Raw genomic sequence first — 22,886 nt, 5'->3', positions numbered from 1 at the left:
TTGGATGGAGGTGGTTGGTGTTCCCTGGAGAAACTGAGGTGCATTCCCTGGAGGGGAAGAAAGAGAGAGAGACTAAATCTTTGAGGGATGAGAATCCAAGACTAAAGTATTGCTGGTTTGGTCTCTTATTAGATGCCTCTTTATATCCAAATTTTAAGAACTATGTTCTTCTGGAAAATGTTGCTATGCTAAAGGCACAAGCTCTTGCCCATGAATGCTGTTTTATTACCAGTCTGAAACCCTACTAAGGTTTATCAAAAGTTTTCCAAATCTTTTAATGTGCCTGGGTCAAATCAAAGCATGGAAGCTGTGTGGAGCATGGTAGCATCAGATGAGTTTTGCAATGAGATGAAACTTGTATTGTCCTGAAGATGGTCTGTTGCAATGATGTAACGTCAAGATGTGTCATTGTGTCCACTTTGTCCCAAATTTCAAAAGCTGACAATCTCTCAGTGGGTAACAGGCTCAGAAACAAGAAGGTGTGAAATAAATCCAAGAAAAAGAGGGCATTAAGGGTGATTAAAGTAAATTTACTTACTGCAAGGGTGATTAATGTGGAATGGACAACCAAAAGCATAAGGAGAAACTGTGGAGCTTATAGATTCAAAACAAAGTGCTTAGTATAGATTCAAAAGCAAGCTAGAAAAAGAATGGAAAATGCATTCCAAAAAACAAATATATTGGATAGACAGACTGGGCTCTAAATGGGCCACATCTGCCTACCTTCCTGGGATGTTATTGTGTAAGCACTTTGTTGGATCTAGAACTTTCCTTGCCTCTAAAATGCAACTTTTACTCTCACAAGGTTTTCTGGTTCTGTGAAAATCTGGGGAAGGGGTCAAAGGAGAGAGGGGTTTAAAAATTCCAAAATGCTCAGATTTTTCAAATATGCACTTTTACTTGCAGTCCCCTCGTGACTGTTTGCATACAATCCCTGATGCGTGAGCTGAAACTAGAGGTTACACACGTGCATAAGTCCATCTTTGAAAAAATTGGGCTTAATATTAAATGGCAATAAACCGAAGTTAAAATGACAATTGTTCTCCAGGGCAGAAATCTCCTGTGCTATCCAACCCTTCTCAGTTCTGGATGGTTTGGAAACTCAAGGTCTTTTTCTCAATTATGTCCAGACCTGGCTGAATTAGGAAGTGCATAAATAAATCCAATGTAAAATGCTAACCAAGCCTCATTCCAATCTCAGTTAATGCTTAGAAGAGGAAGAATGTCTGGAATTTTGAGTGACTGTTAAGTCTGACTATTGTTAATCCAGACTGGTTGATCTAGCATGTGCTCAGAGACTCCATGTTGGTAACAGTGACCCTGTATAACACCTCCTACCTCCTCCTCTCCCTCTTTTCCACAAAAGCTAGAAGAAATTGTCTTGCAAACTCCATCTGCCCAGTTTCAATGGATCTGCAGTCTCGCTAAACACAAACACAGCCTTTAAAGCACTTTAAACACACCCTGGGGGGTGGAAGTTGTTGTTTTCCCATAACACAAACTCTTCTAAGATGCTCAGTACAATCCTGACTCTCCATTTGTGGCACTGGCTGCCATCAGAAACAATTCTCACCCTATGCTGGTGCTTGGTAGATCCTGTCTTCTCGGTATAACCTATTCAGATACCCACCCCCCAAAGTACCCATTCTCAGGATCTCTCTGCCTAGGGGTGAGGTTTTCTACTGGAGGATAATGACACCCACAGGTAATTTGGGTTTGTCAAAAGGGACCTCTAGTGTCTGGTGTGAGTTAACAAACTAATTTTCTAGCAGTACAGATACTCAGGAGCATTCAAACTGAGGCATTTATAGAACTTCTTGGTTGTATATTTTACTTCTTATGCATTTTATGGTAGGCAGTTTATATCCCTAACCCTATGCTAAAATTCATCTTTGTAACACTAACCTTAACCATAATCCTAACTACTAACACTAACCCTGTCTATGACCATAAGAGTAACTGACCCTAACCACAACTTTAATTGTAACCCCCACATTAGCCCTAACCCTCAAATGATGTTTTATGTATTCAGAGAGGTTAAGAGCCCTGACAGACTGGAGCAGAGGGGAGCTTTGGGCCCTGTAAAGAAGCTTCCAGTTTTCATTTAAAGCATTTCATTTTCATGTTCATGCTTTTCCTTGTGAAAAGCCTTGAAAATGCAACTGATGCAGGGGAGAACTGCCCCCCCCATATCCCAGCCAATGGGAATCCATTTCCTAACTGTCCACCCAACCTATCTCTAGACCAGGGGTGGGCAAACTTTTTGTCCTGAGGGCCACATCGGGGTGCAAAACTGTATGGAGGGCTGGGTAGGGAAGGCTGTGTCTCCCGAAACAGCCTAGTCCCCTCCCCCCACCGACCGCCCCCCTCAGAACCCCTGACCCATCCAACCCCCCCCGGGATCCCACTCCCCCCTGCTCCCTGTCCCCTGACTGCCCCCCAACCCCTATCCCCACCCTCTGACAGGCCTCCCGGACCCCACCCCTATCCAACCCCCCCTGCTCCCTGTCCCCTGACTCCCCCCTGACCCCTATCCACACCCACACCCCCTGACAGGCCCCCCAGGATCCCACCCCTATCCAACCCGCCCTGCTCCTTGTCCCCGGACTGTCCCAACCCCTATCCACTCCCTTGCCCCCTGACAGGCCCCCTGAGACACCCACACCCTATCCAACCCCCCCGTTCCCTGACCGCCCCCCCACAGAACCTCTGCCCCATCCAACCACCCCCTCCTCCCTGTCCCCTGACTGCCCCCAGGACCCCCCACCCGCTGCTGCTGTCGCGTGCACACACTACCGCCCCCTTACCATGCCGCTCAGAGTGGCAGGAGCTCACAGCCCTGTGCGCGCGGAGGCTGTGGAGGAGGGGGGACAGCGGGGGAGGGGCTGGGGGTAGCCCTCCCAGCCAGGAGCACAAGGGCTAGGCAGGATGGTGGAACAGTCACATGATTAATGGCCCCAAGTTCCTTCATAGAAGCATAGAATATCAGGGTTGGAAGGAAGGGACCTCAGGAGGTCATCTAGTCCAACCCCCTGCTCAAGGCAGGACCAATCCCCAATTAAATCATCCAACAGATTTTTGCCCCATATCCCTAAATGGCCCCGTCAAGGATTGAACTCACAACCCTTGGTTTAGCAGGCCACTGCTCAAACCACTGAGCTATGCCTCCTTCTTTTCCTTGAAAGCCCATGACGTATCCCGGCCATAGCAAGCACACATCACTCCGGGTTTGCTCAGCATCGTACTGGACTGTACCTTCACACGCTGAGGTCTTTAGGCAAGGGCCTGTCGCTTACAGGAGCGCTCTTTAAAACAGAGATGTTCACCCGCTGTCGAGTGCCAGGCGAGCTGACATCCCTACAGAAACAAAACGGAATCACAGAATAGTAGAATATAAAATCATCACTGCTACTGATGGCAAATTATCCAGGACACTCTAAGCAGCACAGAGCAGGGCTCTCAGATTTCCCTGCGGTAGTTAGAAGAGTGAGAAGTGGAGAACATGTTGCAAACATGACCGTGAGGAATAGGCACCTGATTGAATGTCGCCCTGGCCAGGAGTCAGGGCTAGGAAGCTGGCACAATGCACTCCACACACTATTATTCTAATTTGTTTGAACTGCTGCTGAGAGAAAGAATTCACTGTCTGTGGGATGCTGCAGGTGAGGGGAGCTGGAGGGAGGGCCTTTCTTTTTCAGGAATAAACCAAACCTGGAAATGTTCCTGTCTCCCCTGCTCTTACGGTATGATGAAATAACCCCCTGTGCGAAGGACCAGCGCAAAGCAAAGTGCAAGGTGACCAGAGGCCCCGTTTTGGCTGGGACAGTCCAACTTTTAAGCTCTGTCCCGGCCATCCTGACTTTTTTGACAGAAATGGGCATTTGTCCCGTTTGCTCTTCCCAGCTGATCAGTTAGAAAGAGCAAACGGACAAATGCCCAGTTTACCAAAAAAAGGGGAGGAACATGGGGGGCAGGGAGGCAGCAACATGAGGTGCTGGGCTGCGGGGCTCAGGAGTCAGCCCCAGCTGGCATTGGGATCAGCCCCAGCTGCAGCTGCAGGCGGCACAGGGAGGTCAGCCCCAGCACCAGGCGGTGGGCGGGCGGGGGGGGCATCAGCCCCAGCCACGGGCAGCACAGGGCTCAGGTGCTCAGCCCCAGCTGTGGGTGGCACAGGGCTCAGAGCTCGAGGAAGGGGGGGGTCAGCCCCAGTCCCAGACAATGCTGAGCTTGGGGTGGGGGGTGTCAGCCATGGGTGGCACACAGCTCAGGTGCTCAGTCCCTTGGAACTTGTTGGGGGGATCAGCCCCATCTGTGGGTGGCACAGGGTGCAGAGCTGAGGAGATGGGGGGTCAGCCCCAGTCCCAGGCAGTGCTGAGCCTGGGGTGGGGGGGCAGCCATGGGTGGCACACAGCTCGTGCGCTTAGCCCCTTGGAGCTCGGGGGGGGGGCGGGATTAGCCACAGCTACGGGTGGTGCCAAGCTCGGGGGTGGGGGTCAACCACAGGCAGCACAGAGCTTGGGGCAGGTCAGCCATGGGTGGAGAGGGCTCGAGTGCTCATCCTCAGCTGCGGGCCACAGGGGGCTCAGAGCTGGAGGGGATCAGACCCAGCCATGGGCGGTTCAGAGATCGGGGAGGGGGTCAGCCCCAGCCTCAGCCCTGGATGGTCAGCCCCAGCCCTGGATAGTGTGGGTGGCTGTGGCAAATCCTACAGGTGGGACAGCGGGGCGGCTGTGACTCAGGCGAGCCCCGGCCATCCCGTTTTTACTTTAGGAAGTGTGGTCACCCTAGCAAAGTGGGACTCCAGGGATGGATGGGGCTTGTGCTGGCTTTCCATACATGAGTGAATTTCACCCATTCAGAATAATCATACTCTTCAAATTCTAACCAGCGCGAGCATGAACCTGCTCTCCTGCTTCATGTGTCTCCCTGGCAAAGAATACTGACACAGAAACAACTTTTTTGTTACAGCTTTTGAGTGCTCAGTGACAATACCAGCCTATAATAGGTAAAAGCCCTGGAGGTGTTTTCAGACAGCCAGGGCCCATCATATTTGATTTCTCTGTTTCAGTGCTCTTTAAGATGCTTCAATTCCAGGTTTCTTCTGCAGAAAAACCCAGACAAAAGGATGCCTGTCTCTTTGCTAATCCAAGGCTATTTATTTTAAATCGTTTTCAGCATAACGCTGGCGCTGCTGAAAGGTTCCAGATTTTTGACTCTGGAGAAGTGACAGCTTTCTTTAAAGCTAGAACAGGTACAATGCAAGCTGTGACAGTATGAGTTTCCAACATGCTGACCCCACCAATGTGCCTTCTGCCTTGGAGGACTCCCCCACCACAACACCTGGGGATGATAGGGGAATTCCATCTCCATGGCCCATTCAATCCTTGGCCTCTCTATTGATTCTGTCATCAAGAGATCCAATTAGTCCCCAAGGCTGCTTATTGTAATTACATATTTTGCACGATGTGCTCACCTACCACATTAGAAACTGGACTGAGCACCCCTTTCCCCGCTCCCAATTCATTTAACGTACAGTGGATCGTCAGAGGGTAACAGCTGTATAGGACCACACTTCAAGTTGACAGGTGTAATTTTCAGCCTGAGGAAACATAACCTACGCTAGCTCTGATCAAGTTAGCACACTAAAAATAGAAGTACAGCCGTAGGAGGGACAAGCCCGTCTGAGACACTCGGGTGCCTATCCCCTCCCACCATTCGCTCTGCCTCAGCTACACTCTAGACTATATCTAGTGCACTAACTTGATTGGAGCTAGTGCAGGTATGTCTCCTGAGCTAGAATTTACACCTCCAGTGCTCAGTGTAGACATACCCTAAGTCACCAATGGCCTGGGCCTTATTAAAGCTAGGGACCTATTGGTGAAAGGCTCCCTATTACATAAACAATCTCCTGAGTCATGCTATCTCCAAGGATTTGTTCTTTCTAACAAACCAGGAATACATTGCCGACACTTGGCTTGAGTTTTTTCCCAGTGCTACAGTCCTTACCTAGAGACTAGAACTGAGTCTGTCTGCTTTTATGGCTTTGTGTCTAAAGTGGGACTCCAAGCTCCTTGGCATACAAATAAACAAATAACAGCCAGCACTGATCTTAAAATTTAACAGTGATGGGTACGTAACTTTAGCAGCCAGAGAGAAACTGGAGTGTTTCCTCATGATGCAAATTAATATCTTACTCCCTGTCTCTTGCTGGTTAACTTTCTACTCAACCTCTGCATTGCTGTTTGATAAAATGCCATGGGGGTACTGTGAAGACTGAGCAATGGCAGTCTTATGCTGGTGGGGTGGGGGTTGTTGTTTTTTTAATGTATTTATTTTATAGGGAGCTTTTGGTCATGGATGCTACAAGATAGATAAAAAATGTGTATGAAGTAAATATTCGTAAAAATGACTTTTTGTACTGCCTAGAGCCAGACACAATAAATAATACAATAGGAAAGATTGAGACTTCTCATAAATATTTCAGTCTTACCCTGCAGCACCCATTTCTGTTCCAGTCGTAGACACCCACATGACTCCTGGCTGGGATGATTTAGTCGGGGATTGGTCCTGCTTTGAGCAGGGGGTTGGACTGGATGACCTCCTGAGGTCCCTTCCAACCCTGATATTCTATGGCTCTCCTCAGTGTTGTCTGGCAGCTCCTTCCCCACCCTCTATGCACATAAGTCCTGACCGTCAACAACCCAAGTATTCCAAATCTGGGCCCACACACATCTCTGCCAATGCACCTCAGCCCTGACCTGCAGCAGCCCCTGCTAGTTCAATGTTTAGCCTCTCTTGAGTAGAGATTTCCAAAGGGTTTAATATTTGTTCATGTAGATAAAGTACCAGGTTGTGATTTATAAACACATTTTCTCTTTTGGCTTAAGTAGGATATGAACCGAGTTCTTCAGAAGTGAAAGCCTAATGACCTGACTTTATAAGATGTAATTTATATTTTCCCTTGTCCTGTGCCAAGGTTTCAAGTATGCTAGTTAATGAACTTTACTACTGAGCCAATAGATATGTACGCTGTCTCTCATAATGTTCTGTGACTGCAGCCACATCAACACTAGCTGGGCTCCCTCTAGCTTTCCGAAGACAAATAGCCAGCATTTGGATAGGTGACCACCAAGGAAAACCTAAATGATCCAGTAGGTGGGGCTCTTCCTTTTGACTCAGTGTTGAATCAGTGTTGCCCTGCAGAGTTAGTGGGTGCTGTGCCATCTTGTGAATGAAACATAAAACTGAGGTCCTGCCCACTAGTGGTTATTTAAAATCCCATGGCATTATACACAAGACTAAAGGCATTAACCTGGCTATTCTGGCCAAATTCCAGTTTGCATGATTCCTTTCTGCCTCCCTTCAGTCCTTCTGCCGTTTCACCTGGATACAGGACAGTCCTCCACTGTCTCTCTGAAACTGTTCTGAAGTGGTGAGTTCCCCTGATGAAGGGGATCCCTGCGCAATGTATATGTCATGTAGTCCTTACAGTGAAGTTGCTAAAGAGCTGTGGAATCCATTTGTATTTAAAGTGGTATAGACTGTAAAGGCAGGATTATTGGTTGTGTTGTGACCTTTAGCCTTTTCACCCTGAAGGGGCCAGACTTCCGCTAGAATAGTTGTACAAAAATTACATCCAAGCAGCTGGCCAAGGATTCCATGTTGGCTTAGTAGAGGAAGGATATTGGTAAAGTGAAGAAGCTTCTATTCCAGGTGGTTCAGGCAACGGTGTAGGGTTAGCTAGAGAGGGCATCTGACCAGTGGTCGTTGCTGGAATAGATGTAAAACAAATGAGAAACTCCATGGCAAAATTGTCTTTCTGAACAGAGGTGAAGATCACAAGAGAGAGTGTGAGAATAGAATAGTAATGTTACTGCACATAATGGACACCCTTGTTTGGAGCAAGATGCCTTGTCCCTCCCTCTATTAGACAAGGTGTTGCTCTGAAAACTCTCTTTTGTTGATGGTCATATGTAAAAAAACCCTGCCAGGGTGTGTTTGGGTACTGTAGGTTAATGGGCTTGTTCCCTCTTAAGAGTCCTTGAAGGGTCCATTCCCTTATAATCACCCAGCAGTAATTAACCCCTGCCTCTAATTTGTTGTTTGTTGCAGGTAAACTATGACCACTTTACTATTAGTGTTTGTGTGTTTGCGAGTCATCACTGCAGCCATCTCTGTGGAAGTTTCAGGTATGTACAGTCGGCGGGACCACTGTTCAGTCCAGAGGACCATACATGTAACAGGCCAACATGCCCCTCACACAGCAGACCCATGCAACTTTACAGGTCTACCTATGAGCTCACTAATTTCACCCACCATTGCCAAGGGCCTCCTCTCTGGGCTGCTGCAACGCCATGACATCTTGCTGTTGCTGTGCTTGGTAGGGTGGAAGATAGTCCCAACTTGTAACCTAGCGCCAAGGCCCCCAACCTACCTTCAATGTAATAGCATAATATTCCACCAGGGCTGTTACCAAGGCTCAGGGGCTGCTTTAGGAACATCAATTACTTCAAATTATATTATTAGAATATATACAAATAGATATATTTCCTAATATTGTGGGTGCAGATTTACAAGCTAGATTGAGGCTACTTTGAAAATGTTGGTAGTTATGACTGATGTGTGTTATTGATTAATCCTTGCTTTTTCTCTCTCCATATTGGGACTGGGCAGATCATGGTAACACACTGAGTGTGAGCATACCTGAACGGTCTCCCCTGCGTGTCATCCTGGGAAACTCTCTGACCATCCCCTGCTACTTCATCGACTCATTGGATCATGTCACCCCAGCCCCCTATACGCCTCCTCTGACCCCAAGAATCAAATGGAGCAGACTCTCCAATGGGAAGGAAGTCGTCTTACTAGTGGCCACAGAGGGGCAAGTTCGAATCAACACTGAGTACACGGAGGTGATCTCTCTGCCCAACTATCCTGCCATCCCCACCGATGCCACCTTGGAAATCAAAGCGCTGAGGTCCAACGACACTGGGATCTATCGTTGCGAGGTGATGCATGGTATTGAGGACAGCCAGGATACGATAGAGGTCATAGTGAAAGGTGAGGCCATTACTTCAACGTTTCCTCTTGGTGATAGTGTTGATGCTTACATTGATTTGCCTGTGGAGAAAGAAGGAGGAAGAAATCTGACCAGGTGCATTATGAATAGGAGTGGAGGCATTTTACCCTTTCCATGAGCATCTGGCATCACTCGCTGTCATAGACAGGATGCCAGACTTGATGGATCATTGATCTGATCTTGTATGTGAGCAGGATCCAAACAAGACAGGCCACTGATTTATTCTAATGTGGGCAGGATCTGGAATGCCATATTAAACAGACCATCAGTGTCACCCAGTGTGCTAGAAGATGGCACCAGTCTGTTTTGATATGGGCAGGAGATGGAACGCTGGATGAGATGGATGGTGGTCTGATGTGGTGTAGCAGGAAACAGGATATTGGACCTATGAGGATGTTTGGTCTCACCTAGTATGTTAGGAGATGGGATATTTTCCAGATGGCCCGTTGGCCTGTTTTGTTAGAGCCGTTCTTATGTTCTTTCAAGAAATGTAAAAGTGGTTTAGTTAGCTAATATGTAGACAATATAACACACAATTAACTTTCCCCCAGTTAACATTGTTACTCTCATCAATAAAATTGTGAGTAAGAAAAAGAGGGGCCAAGAAAGAAAGCATCCAAGAGGTTTAACCCTTCTTATGCCAGGCCTGAGTATGCATACAGCCACACACTCCTTTTAAAGGCCACTCTATATGGAATAGTATGGCTTAACTACATTTGCAGTACATATAACTATTCAAAGCACATTTGCTATAGTATAAAATGTATGTATCATCAAGGCAAGGACCATGCCTTCCTGTGTGTTTGGACAATGCCTGGTGCACTGGAGCCTCAATACTGATTTGGGCCATTGGACATTACCACATTCAAGACTATAATAAAATAGTACAACATTGTACTTATAACACACAAGTAGCCAATTTCCATAGAGTATTTTTACAACACTGTGCAATGCCATGCCAGCCACTTTAAATGTCTTGAAAGTTTTGGATCCTTCTGACGGGGATGTATTTGTTGCATTCTGGGATGTTGGTTTATGCTGAAGCAGTCAGCATTAAAACACTGGATTTAGATGTAGCATTAGGGTGCTCCAGCATCACAGGAGAAAAGAACCTGGACTGGACAGCAGGTCTGTTCCTGTAGATTTTTCTGTTCACCAAAGGGAGTACATCTAATTCCCCTTAAATTGAAGCCTGGTGGCCTTGGGATGGTGGAATATACCATGGGGAAGAACAGAGTCTCTTCAGGGCACAGTAGACTACCCATGCAATACGAATGATCTGTGGCAAACGCATGAGTTTCTACATGAGATAGAATGCCTTTTCTCTGACTTGCTAACCCCTTTGAAAGGGAAACTGGTGAGGGGCTGGTTCTTCACTGACTGATGTGTGTGTGTGTGTGTGTGTGTGTGCGCTGGTGGATGTGTTTTCCAGGAATCGTGTTCCATTACAGAGCCATCTCCACCAGGTACACTTTGGACTTTGAGAAGGCAAAGCAGGCATGTATCCAGAACAGTGCTGTCATCGCTACCCCTGAACAGCTGCAGGCTGCCTATGACGATGGGTTTGATCAGTGTGATGCCGGCTGGCTGGCTGATCAGACTGTCAGGTAATCAGCTGAAAGAGGGGAAGGAAGGTGGCCAAGAGGGAAGAAAAGAGGGCTATCCAGGCAGAAGGGGCTGGAAATGGGATACAGAGCCTTTCACACCTAGGTAATTAGTTTAAATCCTGTCTCAGGTAAATAATGACTAGCAGTTACCATCTGATAGTCATTTGGTGTGGAATGAGCTGGTGGATCTCAGTCCATTTCCCAGTAGGTAGGTGTCCACATCACAAAACCACTCCCACAACTGGCCCCCTTTTTTGGCAGTCACAGCTGAGAAGCTAAGGACTGAATGGCCCAGAGACTTGAGAGCGGTGGTTTAATCCCAGTCCCCGTGCCCTCTACTTTTGCCCATGTGAACTGCAGAGTTGCTATGCCAAGCTCAGCAGATGTGGCTCTATTTTGCACACTTCAGGTAGTCATCTAGCAGGGCTCAGAGGAGTCTGAAAACCAGCAACTCCCCCTGCATCAGTATCTTTGGGGAACATCTGGAGGATCCTCTCCCCTCACCTCCAATGTCAGGAATGGAAGGGAGCAAGTCCACTTCTCCTTCTTCTCCTGTCTTGGAAAAGTTCTGGGGGTTTGGTCTGCCTCCACTTCCTCCCTCCCCCCAGAATTCTGATTCTCCACCACCTGTTCAGGTTGTCCTGTTGCCTCCTGCACCACAGAGCTATGTGGCAGTCATCTTTCCAATGAAGCTTCTATCTGCTCACTAGACATTTCCTGTGCATGCTCTCTTTCTCACTCTCGCTCTCAGGTACCCAATGCACCATCCCCGAGAGGGTTGCTATGGTGACAAGGATGAATTTCCTGGAGTGAGGACCTATGGCATTCGGGAGACAGATGAAACATACGATGTTTATTGTTATGCAGAGGAAATGCAAGGTGAGCTTGGGTTTCTCTTATGTAATTCTCAAGGGACTGAGCTGGCAGTATCATGAGCATCCTCACTGCAGACAAGGATAAAACAAGAGGCAAAGAAGCTAGAAGTCAGAGACATTAGAGATTCAAAAGCCATGTGAGATCCCATCTAGTCCCATCCCCTGCCAAGGCTGGATTATCCCCTAAAGCCTATTTTTCTGGGCTTTGTCCACTCTGGTTTTAATTGATTAAAGCAATGGAGCTCCCATTATTTATGTGAGGGGACGATTCCACGTTCTGGTATCTCTCATTGGGAAATTATTTTCACAGGTGCTGACCACCCAGGCCTACAACTGAAGTCAATGGGAGCAGTGGGGCTCAATACCTCTGAAAACCAGGCCCCAAAATATTCCTTATCTTAATGTCATTGCATGAGTCCAAGTAGAACGTATACCCCCTTGTTCCTCCCTAGAAAATTTCTCTTCCTCTTTGAAATTTGCACCTTCCTAATATTTGTAGACAGTGATCATGTGCGTGTCCCCACCCTTAGTTGTCACTCCTCTAAGCTGTACTTATCTAGTCTCTTTAACCTTTTCTTCATCCCACCAGCCCCTAGGGAAGGAAAGCAAAGGGAAGAGAGAGGTAGATGGAAGAGGGATTAAACACTACAGTCAGTCCTTGAGTCAATGGCTGTGTGATTGCAGGTGAAGTCTTCTATGCCACCTCCCCAGAGAAGTTCACCTTCCAGGAAGCTGCAGAGAAATGCCTCAGTCTTGGGTCCCGTTTGGCCACCACAGGAGAGCTGTACCTGGCATGGAAGGCTGGAATGGATGTGTGCAGTGCAGGCTGGCTGGCAGACCGCAGCGTTCGGTATCCCATTTCCAAGGCACGTCCCAACTGTGGTGGGAACCTGGTGGGGGTGCGGACAGTGTACCTCCATGTCAATCAGACGGGGTACCCTCACCCTCATTCGCGCTATGATGCCATCTGCTACACAGGTGAGTTGCACTGGTTTTGTTGAATTAAGTACCATGCCTCCATCAGTACTTGTTAGCAACAGATTCCAGGAGCTGAGTATGGGGCTTCCCAGCCAGAGCTGAATTATCACACAGCCACAGAAACTAAAGATGAAAAACTCCTGTTAAGTCCCATCTTGTCCAATGCCTGATTGTCATGCTCTGTTTCCCAGTGCTGTGTCTACTTCTGGTTTTAGTGAGTCAAGAGACAGGACTTGGGAGACCATTTCACAGTCTATTCTATAAAAAAAAAAAATTAATAATAATAAATAATAGTAATAAATAATAAAAATAGTCACTCCCCTAAACTCCCCTCTACTTTTGGTACTTCCTTCAAATACTTGCGGATGGCTATGAGATCCCCTCTTAGTCATGACAGTGCAGGATTAACTCAAATATTATGGCGATGACCACCAACATAAGAATCAGATACATCACTTGTCATCTTTCCCCATCGATCATTTCTGTTGTCCATCTCTGAATGCCTTTGACTCTGTTGCTAGCCCCACCTCACAATTAACACAGAAAAACTTCATACCGTTTCACTTAAACAAGAAAAGCAGATGTAAATTTACAGGCGCTCTCCCCCTGCCCCTCCATTCTTGTCCAAGCAGAGAGAGAAGAGTTCAGAGCATATGTTAGCACTGTAGTACAACTGAGTGTTCTCAATGGGAGGTGAGTGTAATATGCCTCTATCCACTCCAGATTGTCAAACACCTTCCAAGTTTGATGGCTCTCCAGGAACCAGGCAGCAGAGGTCAAGATCTTACATATTAAGTAATTTAATATTATAGATAAGAGAGCAGAAAGAAAACAATAGGTCAGCTCCTGAGCAGCAGTGCTTTGCATAGTGCCTATGGTAGGGGTCCGTGTGCAAGGGCTCCATTTTGCATTTCCTTGGTCCTGGTGTAGCCGTTGTGAAAGGCTGGTTGCTCCGTGCTAGATTAGAGGGCTGCTTAGGCTGCAAATTTCCATAAGGGGCCCAAGTGGCAGCTAAGGATAGGCCTGGCTCATGGGCATCTCAGCTACACCCTCTATCTGCTAGCCATGCCCCTGTCCTGCTATACCAATTGCCAGCAGCAGGGAGGGAGGGTTGGGTGTGTCTACACCAGGTGTTGGAGGTTCAAATTCAAAATGGGTGGGGTTATCTTCCCAGGGCCAGTGAAGCCCACTTTGGGATCAGATTATGCCAGCCATGTGGCACAAAGTGGCCTCACCACACCAGCAAATCAGACTCAACATGTCAGTGCCCCGCAGTCTCTCTCAGGTGCTACTTATTAAACCACTTAATATGACAGGTAAGCATTTGAGCTTTGATGCCTGGATCTTGGAAGCCTCTCGGGTCTGTGAGGTACTGGCAACAATGAACTAGCCGGGTAAAGGATATGGAATTTGAAATAAACCAACCGAGAAAGCAAAGCAGCATTAGGGTGGAGGTCTGGTCGTATTTGTTCTGCAGTGTTTACTCCTGTTTTCCCAGCTCCCTCCATGCACTGCTCCCCAGCTCGGTCCTGCCTCAAAATAGGACAGGCACTTCCTTGGCTCTCCACATCTCTCTGTGCTTCACTCCCAGGTTCGGGCCTGCCTGCACTGCAGCATTACAGGAGCACTCCCTTTCCTCTCCCCATTTTGAGCTTTGTTTTTTAAATTACCTGCTGCTGGCACTAGAGGTCACAAAAGACTAGATTAGTGTGAGATGCGCTAGCAGATTAGAGTCAAGAGTATGGGGAGGTGGAGAGAAGGGCGCTCTGACTCCCTGACTCATATGACACTCCCCTTTTAATTCAATTAAATTCCACTGTAGAGCGCTTTAGAGAGAGGAGGAGCTGGAGGAGGGGAAATGGTCAATATTTTACTTTTTTAAAGGTAGAGTTTTACCCTCCAAACAGGGGCACCCGGTACCCAGCAGGCCAGTGCCCCACAGGCTCACTGAGTTCATTTGCAAGATGGACTAGCTCCCAGAGTATCCACATGCTCGCACCCATTGTGGCATCTGCTCACATGGTCTATATCTCCCATCACACATATGCCTTGTGCAATAGCATCTCCCTTCAGAACACCTGTACAACTACCCCATTATCTACCCTAGTTCTGATCACATCACCAGCCCCATCTCCCATCACACCCATCCTATCGCCTACCCAGGTTCCCATCAGAGCCCCCACAACCATCCGATCGCCCTCCCTGTCTCCCATCAGAGCATCCGTACATCCAGCCCCTTTCTTGAGTGTCCGCACATAGATTTGTTTCCAAAGCCTGGGCCTGTGTCCCTTGGAGACGCCAGTAAAGGAAACATTTGTTTCTTGTTGTAGACGAGGACTTTTTAGTCCCTGAGAACTTCACCATCTGGACCGTCACTCAAACCGAAGTGGAGATACCTCTCCCACACAATGTCACAGAGGAGGAAGCCCGAGGGAGCATTGCAACTCTAGAGCCAATCGACTTCACACCCACTGCCTCAGAGCTGGACGAAGGCTTTACAGTGACTCCAGACCTCTTTGCCACTGGTATCACTGCCGAGACAGCTTTCACGGAGGCAGAGAACGTGACTGAAGAGGGAGTCACAGCTGTATGGGTGACTCCTGAAGAGGTCACCATTTCGGTCCTGGACACTCTTTTCACCAGTTGGGCACCGGAGGTGAGCTCAGCGAAGGAGGACTTGGGGGTGACTGCCACGCCAGAACTAGAGTCTGCCTCAGTGGAAGAGATGATTGTGCAGGTGACAGCTGCTCCTGAGAGTGGTCTCATTCCTGAGCAGCCCATTTCTCCCATTTCTCCCACTGGTAAGTCACAGGGACAACAAGAAACCTCACAACCCATTTCCTCCAGGGCCAGCCACACCGCTGCTTCAGCTGACAAAATTGGAACACTGTCCATCTAGCAATGGATTTGGCTCTACTGGGGAAAGTGTGTCTGGTTTGGGCACTCCCAGCCTTTCCCCTGCCCCTAGAAGTTCATGGCAGGAATAGCTATCTGCCCACGGCCAGCAGCTCTCCTTCTGTGCATGGCACAGGAATGGTCAGGGGAGCCTGTAGGGCACCTCGTGAGGGTGTAGAATGACCCCCTCTGTCTGAGGATGAGAGCTGCATTGGCCGACACCAGATTCCAATGGTCTCTGTGCATCCCCCTGCAGCTGAAGGGGAGGTCACTGCATTGCAATCATTGTGGGGGGGAATGGGAGACCCCCAAGATAACCCCTCCTTTTATAGCCTCTTTAATAACAGCAGAGACTAGTAAACAAGGGACTTGGATCAATATGGCTCCAGGAGGTACTGCTCCTACCAGGTTGGTTTTGAAGGCCCTTCTTGAATATCCATCCAGGGTGCCTGGGGGTCTCCGTGTCCCTACGTCATTGCTCTCGCCCTTTTCCCCCAGGTGTCGTGTTTCATTACCGACCGGCCACCAGCAGGTATTCCCTCACCTTCACCAAAGCCCAGCAGGCCTGTCTGGATAACAGTGCTGTCATCGCCACACCCGAACAACTGCACGCTGCCTACCAGACTGGCTTTCATCAGTGTGACGCCGGCTGGCTGAGGGATCAGACTGTCAGGTAAGGGGAGGCCAGGTCAGGTAAAGATTACCTGAAAGAAACATTCAGCCATGAAACGGAGTCACCTGGGTTACAGCCAATGTGCCGCACAACCCCACCTGGACGCAGGACCCAGTGACAGCACAGTAGCACCTGACGTGGATAAAACACAGGTCGGTCTGTAGCGTAATGTGCTGCTGAATTGTGAACGTGTTCTCCACGTGTGCCACATTTTCCCATGTTGAGCATCCATGACATGTTTCCAAATCATACTGATGAAAAGTCCAATACAAGAGCTAGGTATTACCATTATTATTCTTGTTAAGGACTTTGGGCACCTCTAAATGCTCAGTATTATCATTATTCAGTGGAGAGCTTGCATCTCTTCCACAGGAACACCCACTGAGATTCTTCAATTGCAGTGTATGCAGGACCCTCACTGGGGCGGCCCCTTTCTTTCTGTTTTGGTAGATACCCCATTGTGACCCCAAGGAATCAATGTGTAGGAGACAAGGACAGCTCCCCAGGCGTGCGGACGTATGGCATGCGCCCAGCTTCTGAGATGTACGACGTGTACTGCTACATTGACCGACTGAAGGGTATGTTCTCCACATGCCTGTGAGCATGGCTGTTAGGGGGTGTGTGTAATGTACAGCGGATGGGCAGAAATATCCATAGTTGTATGTGTCAGTGACTCACACTTGACATTTTTCCTCCAGGTGAGGTGTTCTTTGCAACCCAAGCAGATCAGTTCACCCTCCTAGAAGCCCAGGAATACTGTGAGAGCCAGAATGCCACGCTGGCCTCTGTTGGGCAACTCCATGCCGCCTGGAAGCTGGGCCTGGATAGATGCCGCGCTGGCTGGCTTGCTGATGGCAGCATCCGATATCCCATTGTGACTCCACGTCCTGCTTGTGGGGGAGACAAACCTGGTGTGAGAACCATCTACTTGCACCCCAACCAGACGGGATTTCCTGACCCACTGTCAAGGCACCATGCCTTCTGTTTCAGAGGTACCGACCCACTCTTCAAAGCCATCTGCCATAGCACACAATGCTGATAGCACAGGGTTCTACGTTCATTTTACTCTCACAGAATTAGAAAATTTGAGATGGAAACAAGCTATGAAGTCTCCTCTGCCCCTACTTTCTCCAGTCTAATTTAGTCTATCTCCTATTAAGAGAAATGCCATGTATTTAATTACAGACCATTCTATGTTGCTTGTCACCCTGGTATTGGGATAGTTTATGAAGCAGCATCAGGCTTCTGAGAGATCCAATGCCATCATAGAAATTCTCTTCAATATCTTTCTGTTCCAGCCCTGCCATCTTTCGACAAGGATGAATTTGTTGAGGAGCAGATTGTAACCCAGGTGATCCCTGGTTTGGAGGAAGTGCCCTCTGGGGAGGAGACAACTGTGGAAATGGAGTTTGCCACTGAACCTGAAAATCAGACAGAGTGGGGAACAGAAGTCTTTCCAACTGACATTTCCTTGCTATCAGGTGGGTCAGGCAGTTCCCTGCGCCCAGAGACTAACCTGGCTGGCAGAGGAAACATTTAGGGCAAGGGCAATCCAGAAACAAAAATACTGTGTCCTTACCAAGGAGAATCCCTGTCTGAATCCAGCTGGGAAGTAGCCTGATGAGGTAGGAAGCTTTAAACTGCAGCTCTCTCTTCAGAGGGAGTTGGTTCTCTGGCTCAGTAATCCAGATTTACCTCACATGCACCTTTTAGCCAAGCTCTGAGGCCTAGAGCTCAAGCCATCACACCCCCGGATCACACAGTGAAACATGGTATTCCTCATGGATGCTACATTATTCACAGACAACCCAAGGCAAACGGGGATTAATATGAATGGAGAAAGGCTATTCTATGACAAGAAAGTGTGGGCTTTTAGTTACTTAGAGCAAATAAAACCAGGGACTCTCAGCTGTTCCAACTCTGCTTGTGACCAGCTTTTTGGTAAGGGGGCCTGGAGTGGTCAGCTGACCAAAAGTTTGAGGCATCTTTGGGTATTTTTAAGCTGTTAGCAAAATTCAGGTAGTTCATTATGGCCCCAAGTTTCAAAACCGCACGTACAGAATATGTACAAACAGTTACCACAAATGCAAGCGTCAATTTTGTACATGCCTTTTTACACACACTGTTCTGGAAAACTGAGCTCAGACTTTTTTTATTTTTTAAAACAGATGATTCGGTGCACTTCTTTTTAAAATAAATATAGTCAAAGCCAGCATACTGGACACATCAGCCAACCCTACACTAACAAACCAGTGCCAACAGCCCAGCATTCCTGAGCTATCCTACAATAACGCATCGATGTGCACGTAAAGAGGGAAAATCAGTCAGGAAACAGATTTCAGTTTCTGACTTTCAAGGGGTGGTGCAGCTTTACTGGAAGCAACACTGAGATAAAAAAAACAGCAGGATAGGTTTGGATTTTTTCTTCTTCTAGGTATTATCAGCAGAAACAGCAGCAGTTTCTATCTACTAATGGTTGCTGGAATGCTGGCTTTGTTCTGGTGATTATCCTTTGGGAATTTGTGTTGCATTTGTACTGTCACAGGAGGTGATAAATTGAACCACTTTTCCAGAGTTATTTGAGATAATCCTCATTAACAGAGTTTAGGGGAGGGAGGGCGATCTGGAAAGTGTATAGGATTTTCTGCCCTCATCCTCAGAGTCTGTCACTATTTTATTAGATGTCAGTTTTTATGCACAGTCAAACAGGAAATTTTCAATAGCTCCTTGAAACTAATTTGTAAAATCCTTCTTCCTCGCTCTCTCTCTCTCCCCCCACTTCCCCTGCTTCTTTTCCAGTGAGTCCATCAGCTTTCCCCCCTGTTAGTGCAATACCAGATGAACCCAGTGGAGAGACTGCTCTCAGTGGAGTGCCTTCAGGGGAGATATCTGCATCTGGAGTACTTGAAACCAGTGGTGAACCATCAGCTTCTGGAACATTTGAACCTAGTGGAGAGCCCTCAGGGATCGAAGAAAGCGGAGTGCCATCTGTAGACCTGGATTTCAGTGGACTTCCTTCTGGACTGCCGTCAGGCGATGAAAGTGGGCTGCCCTCGGGCATTATTGAAGTCAGTGGGTTACCTTCTGGCGAGGAAGAACTATTAGTGTCTGCTTCTGGAATCCCGGACCTTAGTGGGGTAACATCTGGACTTCAAGAAATCAGTGGAATTCCAGAAATCAGTGGGCTACCTTCTGGAGAAGTCTCTGGTGTTGAGCTTACTAGTGGTCTGCCTTCCGGAGAGTATGATGAAAGTGGACTCCCATCTGGTTTTCCAACTGTCTCTCTTGTGGATACTACTTTGGTGGAAGTTGTAACAACAGTAGCAGAAAGTCAACTGGAAGGAAAAGGAACAATTGGGGTCAGTGGAGAAGAAGACCTATCGGGGTTACCATCTGCTGAATGGGACATTAGTGGAAAAGTCAGTGGGTTGCCCTCAGGAGTTGATATCAGCGGAGCACCGTCGGGGATACCTGATATCAGTGGCTTTCCCTCAGGAATCGATTTCAGCGGAGCACCATCCGGGATACCTGATATCAGCGGAGCACCGTCTGGGATACCTGATATCAGCAGCTTTCCCTCAGGAATCGATTTCAGTGGAGAACCATCTGGGATACCTGACATAAGCGGCCTTGTAGACCTAAGTGGCCTCGTTTCTGGTGTTGATAGAAGTGGAGAGCCCTCAGGCGTTACCTTTTTAAATACCAGTTTGGTTGAAGTGACGACCCCATCAGTTACGGAAGCAGAAGCAAAAAAGTTTTTGGAAATCAGTGGATTGCTCTCTGGGGACGAAGATATATCAGGCACAGTGTCTGGAATTTTAGATATTAGTGGTCAGCCTTCTGGGCAAATAGACTTCAGTGGAGGGGTTTCTGGAGCTCCTGAAATGAGTGGACTTCCAAGTGGAGTAATTGACATCAGTGGAGAAACTTCTGGAGTTGAGGTTGTTAGCGGCCTGCCATCTGGAATTTATGATTATAGTGGACTCCCATCTGGCTTTCCCACTGTCTCTCTTGTGGATACAACTTTAGTGGAAGTTGTAACACAGACATCTGTTGCACAAGAGGTAGGAGAAGGGCCATCTGGGATATTAGAAATCAGTGGACTTCCTTCAGGGGAAAGAGAAATATCTGGAGAAGTGTCTGGAGTTATGGATATTAGTGGGTTACCATCAGGGACAGTAGACATCAGTGGAGAGCCATCAGGCATTCCATATTTTAGTGGAGACATTTCTGGAGTCACAGACTTAAGTGGAGAGTCCTCAGCAGTGACCGGAGTTAGTGGAGAGGCCTCCGGACTTCCAGGCGTCACCTTGGTCACTTCTGATTTGGTTGAAGTTGTGACAAAACCAACAGTTTCACAGGAGCTAGGTGGAGAAACAGCTGTGACACTCCCCCCTATTTTTGAGTCAAGTGGAGATGGCTCTTCATCTGGGGAAATTGGTAGAGAAGCCTCTGCATTTCCTGAAATTACTGTAGAAACATCTGGATTTCATGAAATTAGCATAGAAACATCTACAGTTCCTGAAACTAATGGTGAAACATCTGCATTGCCTGAAATTACCATAGAAATTTCTACAGTTCATGAAACCAGTGGTGAAACATCTGCAATAGCTGAAATTAGCATAGAGACTTCTACAGTACATGAAACCAGTGACAAAATATCTGCATTGCCTGAAATTAGCATAGAAACTTCTACATTTTACAAAACCAGAGGTGAAACATCTGTATTACCTGAAGTTAACATAGAAACATCTGGCATAGCTGTGGTCAGTGAAACTTCTGGAGCACCGGAAGAGAGGAGGGAAGATTCTTCAGGAACACCCACACACCCACTCTCAGATGTTTCAGGGGAAACCTCTGCTCCAGACGTTGTAATTAGTACCAGTATGCCAGACACTGAATTAACACAAGAGCCCATGGGTCCTGAAGAGGCCCAGCTTGAAATACAGTCCTCTACTCCCATGGTATCAGAACAAGAGACCGAAATAGCTGTTGTTCTAGAAACGTTAGAGATATCACCCACTGCCACTGCTATCTTGCCTCAAGTTTCACCAGAAGCCACCAATGTGCCAGAACCCACTGCAGAAGGTATTGTTAAAAATATGTATTGCTTTTCCAGCCCATCTTCTTTTATAGAAAAGGGTGGGATTTCCCTTTTTTATACAGCAAATAATTATTTTTTTTATTATTATTCACTAAAATAATGAAAAAGGGCATTTAAGAAATATTTTATCTGAACAAAAAGCTATAGGGATGTAGGATTTGCCACACCAGATCAGACCATTAATCCCTCAAGTCTACTATCCTGCCTCTCACAGTGGCTGATAAATGATGGAACAATCATAATGCACCTGGCTAAGTTGTGCAGCTCTGCACATGAAGGGAATGTGAGGGGTTGTTCTTTTCTCACACCTGCAGCAATCAGGTTATGCCCTGAAACACAAAATATCCAACTGCTTTTATCTTAACAAGCATAACTATCAGTGCTATTATTGGCCACACAATTATCCAGCCCTCCTCCATCCCCATTATTTGACTCTGACCTTCTGTGGCAGTGGAGTCAAACTAAAGTAGACTTAAACCAAAGAGAACTGCAGAGTAACATGGCAAGTAGAGAGTGAAGCAGCACTGAGCCATGGATGGCAGGTATCTCCCCCTTATGCAGCATCTGTAGTCATACTGCATAACAGCAAAAGGCATCAGTATAATTTGGCTGATATCCCTCTCTCTTGGGAGTTACAGTTATACCCAAGACATGTGATGAGAAGCCCTGTGGAGCGGGAACCTGCCAGGAAAGAGATGGAAACATCACCTGCTTGTGCCCGCCTGGGTACATGGGGGACCGCTGTGATATAGGTAAGCTCTGGCCTCTGTTTTGGTGGGGATGTGCAGCAACTCGAGAATATTTTTTAACCTAAAATGAGTGCTGCTGTGGATATGACCATGAGCACAGCATATCTGGAGGAAACCAGGAGGAGTTCACTTTCCTTTCACCATCATTGCTAAATGTTGCTCCAGCCCAGAGAAAACAGGGAAGCTCTGTTCTTCTCCTGAAGCCCTAGAGAAGGCAGCTACTCCTTCCACTCTGGATCAATAGGAGAATTTCATCCTGGCAATTGAGGGGGTGAGAGGAAGAGGCAGAGAAGCACTGTAGCATGGGATATTCTCCACTGTCCTATTTCCTTATCCCCTATCCTGACCTATGTATATATACCCCTATATCCAGAGCATTAGGAGCTATATGTACTAATGGATGGATGCCTTGTGTTTCATGATGTTTGTTATGGTGCAGTAGGTCTCCTATTGTGGACCTCCTGGCTTCTTCTGTGGCATTCAAGGGATTCCAAAGGTCAAAAACAAGCCAGCAAGAAAATCAGAATTTTCTGCTCTCTGAACTGCACCTGCTGGAGGCAGTATGTGCACATGCCAAACCACATTCCTAGTCCTCCATATTGTCCCTTGACAACTGTTGGCAGACAACACCTCACCTCCCTTTACTTAGCCTGGGTGCCCTTCTGCCACCAGAATCCAGCTGTCACTTCACTGTCTATGGCAGCTAGGAATTGTCATACCCAAAAGAGACCTTTTGGTGGACGTTCATCCCCATCCAAGGTGCAAGGCACTTTGCATCAGTTTGTCAGGCCCAACTATGCACTGGGAATGAAAGAAAATATATTTCTTCAAAGCTTTAAAGGAGGAGACGTGAACTGAGGTTCTGCTTGATGTATTGGGTCTTGTGCCTCTGTTTGCTGGAACTGGCTGTATCGGATGATGCACATGAG

At 47.4% G+C, this 22,886-nt stretch overlaps 1 protein-coding gene across 2 annotated transcripts in view; it reads left to right on the top strand.

Annotated features, from left to right (window-relative positions):
- The window catches only part of ACAN (aggrecan), a 75,361-nt gene that overhangs the window by 33,192 nt on the left and 19,283 nt on the right, over nt 1–22,886 (top strand). For both annotated transcript variants that reach the window (XM_073304165.1, XM_073304164.1), the window contains exons 2-13: nt 8,113–8,189; nt 8,674–9,057; nt 10,509–10,683; nt 11,435–11,562; nt 12,243–12,536; nt 14,867–15,337; nt 15,930–16,104; nt 16,555–16,682; nt 16,803–17,096; nt 17,403–17,585; nt 18,904–21,192; nt 21,847–21,960. In XM_073304165.1, the coding sequence (XP_073160266.1) occupies nt 8,120–8,189; nt 8,674–9,057; nt 10,509–10,683; nt 11,435–11,562; nt 12,243–12,536; nt 14,867–15,337; nt 15,930–16,104; nt 16,555–16,682; nt 16,803–17,096; nt 17,403–17,585; nt 18,904–21,192; nt 21,847–21,960 (4,705 nt within the window). In that variant the 5' untranslated portion in view covers nt 8,113–8,119. The remainder of the gene's footprint in view (nt 1–8,112; nt 8,190–8,673; nt 9,058–10,508; nt 10,684–11,434; nt 11,563–12,242; nt 12,537–14,866; nt 15,338–15,929; nt 16,105–16,554; nt 16,683–16,802; nt 17,097–17,402; nt 17,586–18,903; nt 21,193–21,846; nt 21,961–22,886) is intronic.

This window comes from Lepidochelys kempii, chromosome 10 (assembly GCF_965140265.1).
Source record: "Lepidochelys kempii isolate rLepKem1 chromosome 10, rLepKem1.hap2, whole genome shotgun sequence".
Classification (NCBI taxonomy): domain Eukaryota; kingdom Metazoa; phylum Chordata; order Testudines; family Cheloniidae; genus Lepidochelys; species Lepidochelys kempii.
Note: the sequence above shows the minus strand (reverse complement) of the source record. Positions and strands in the feature narration are given on the sequence as shown.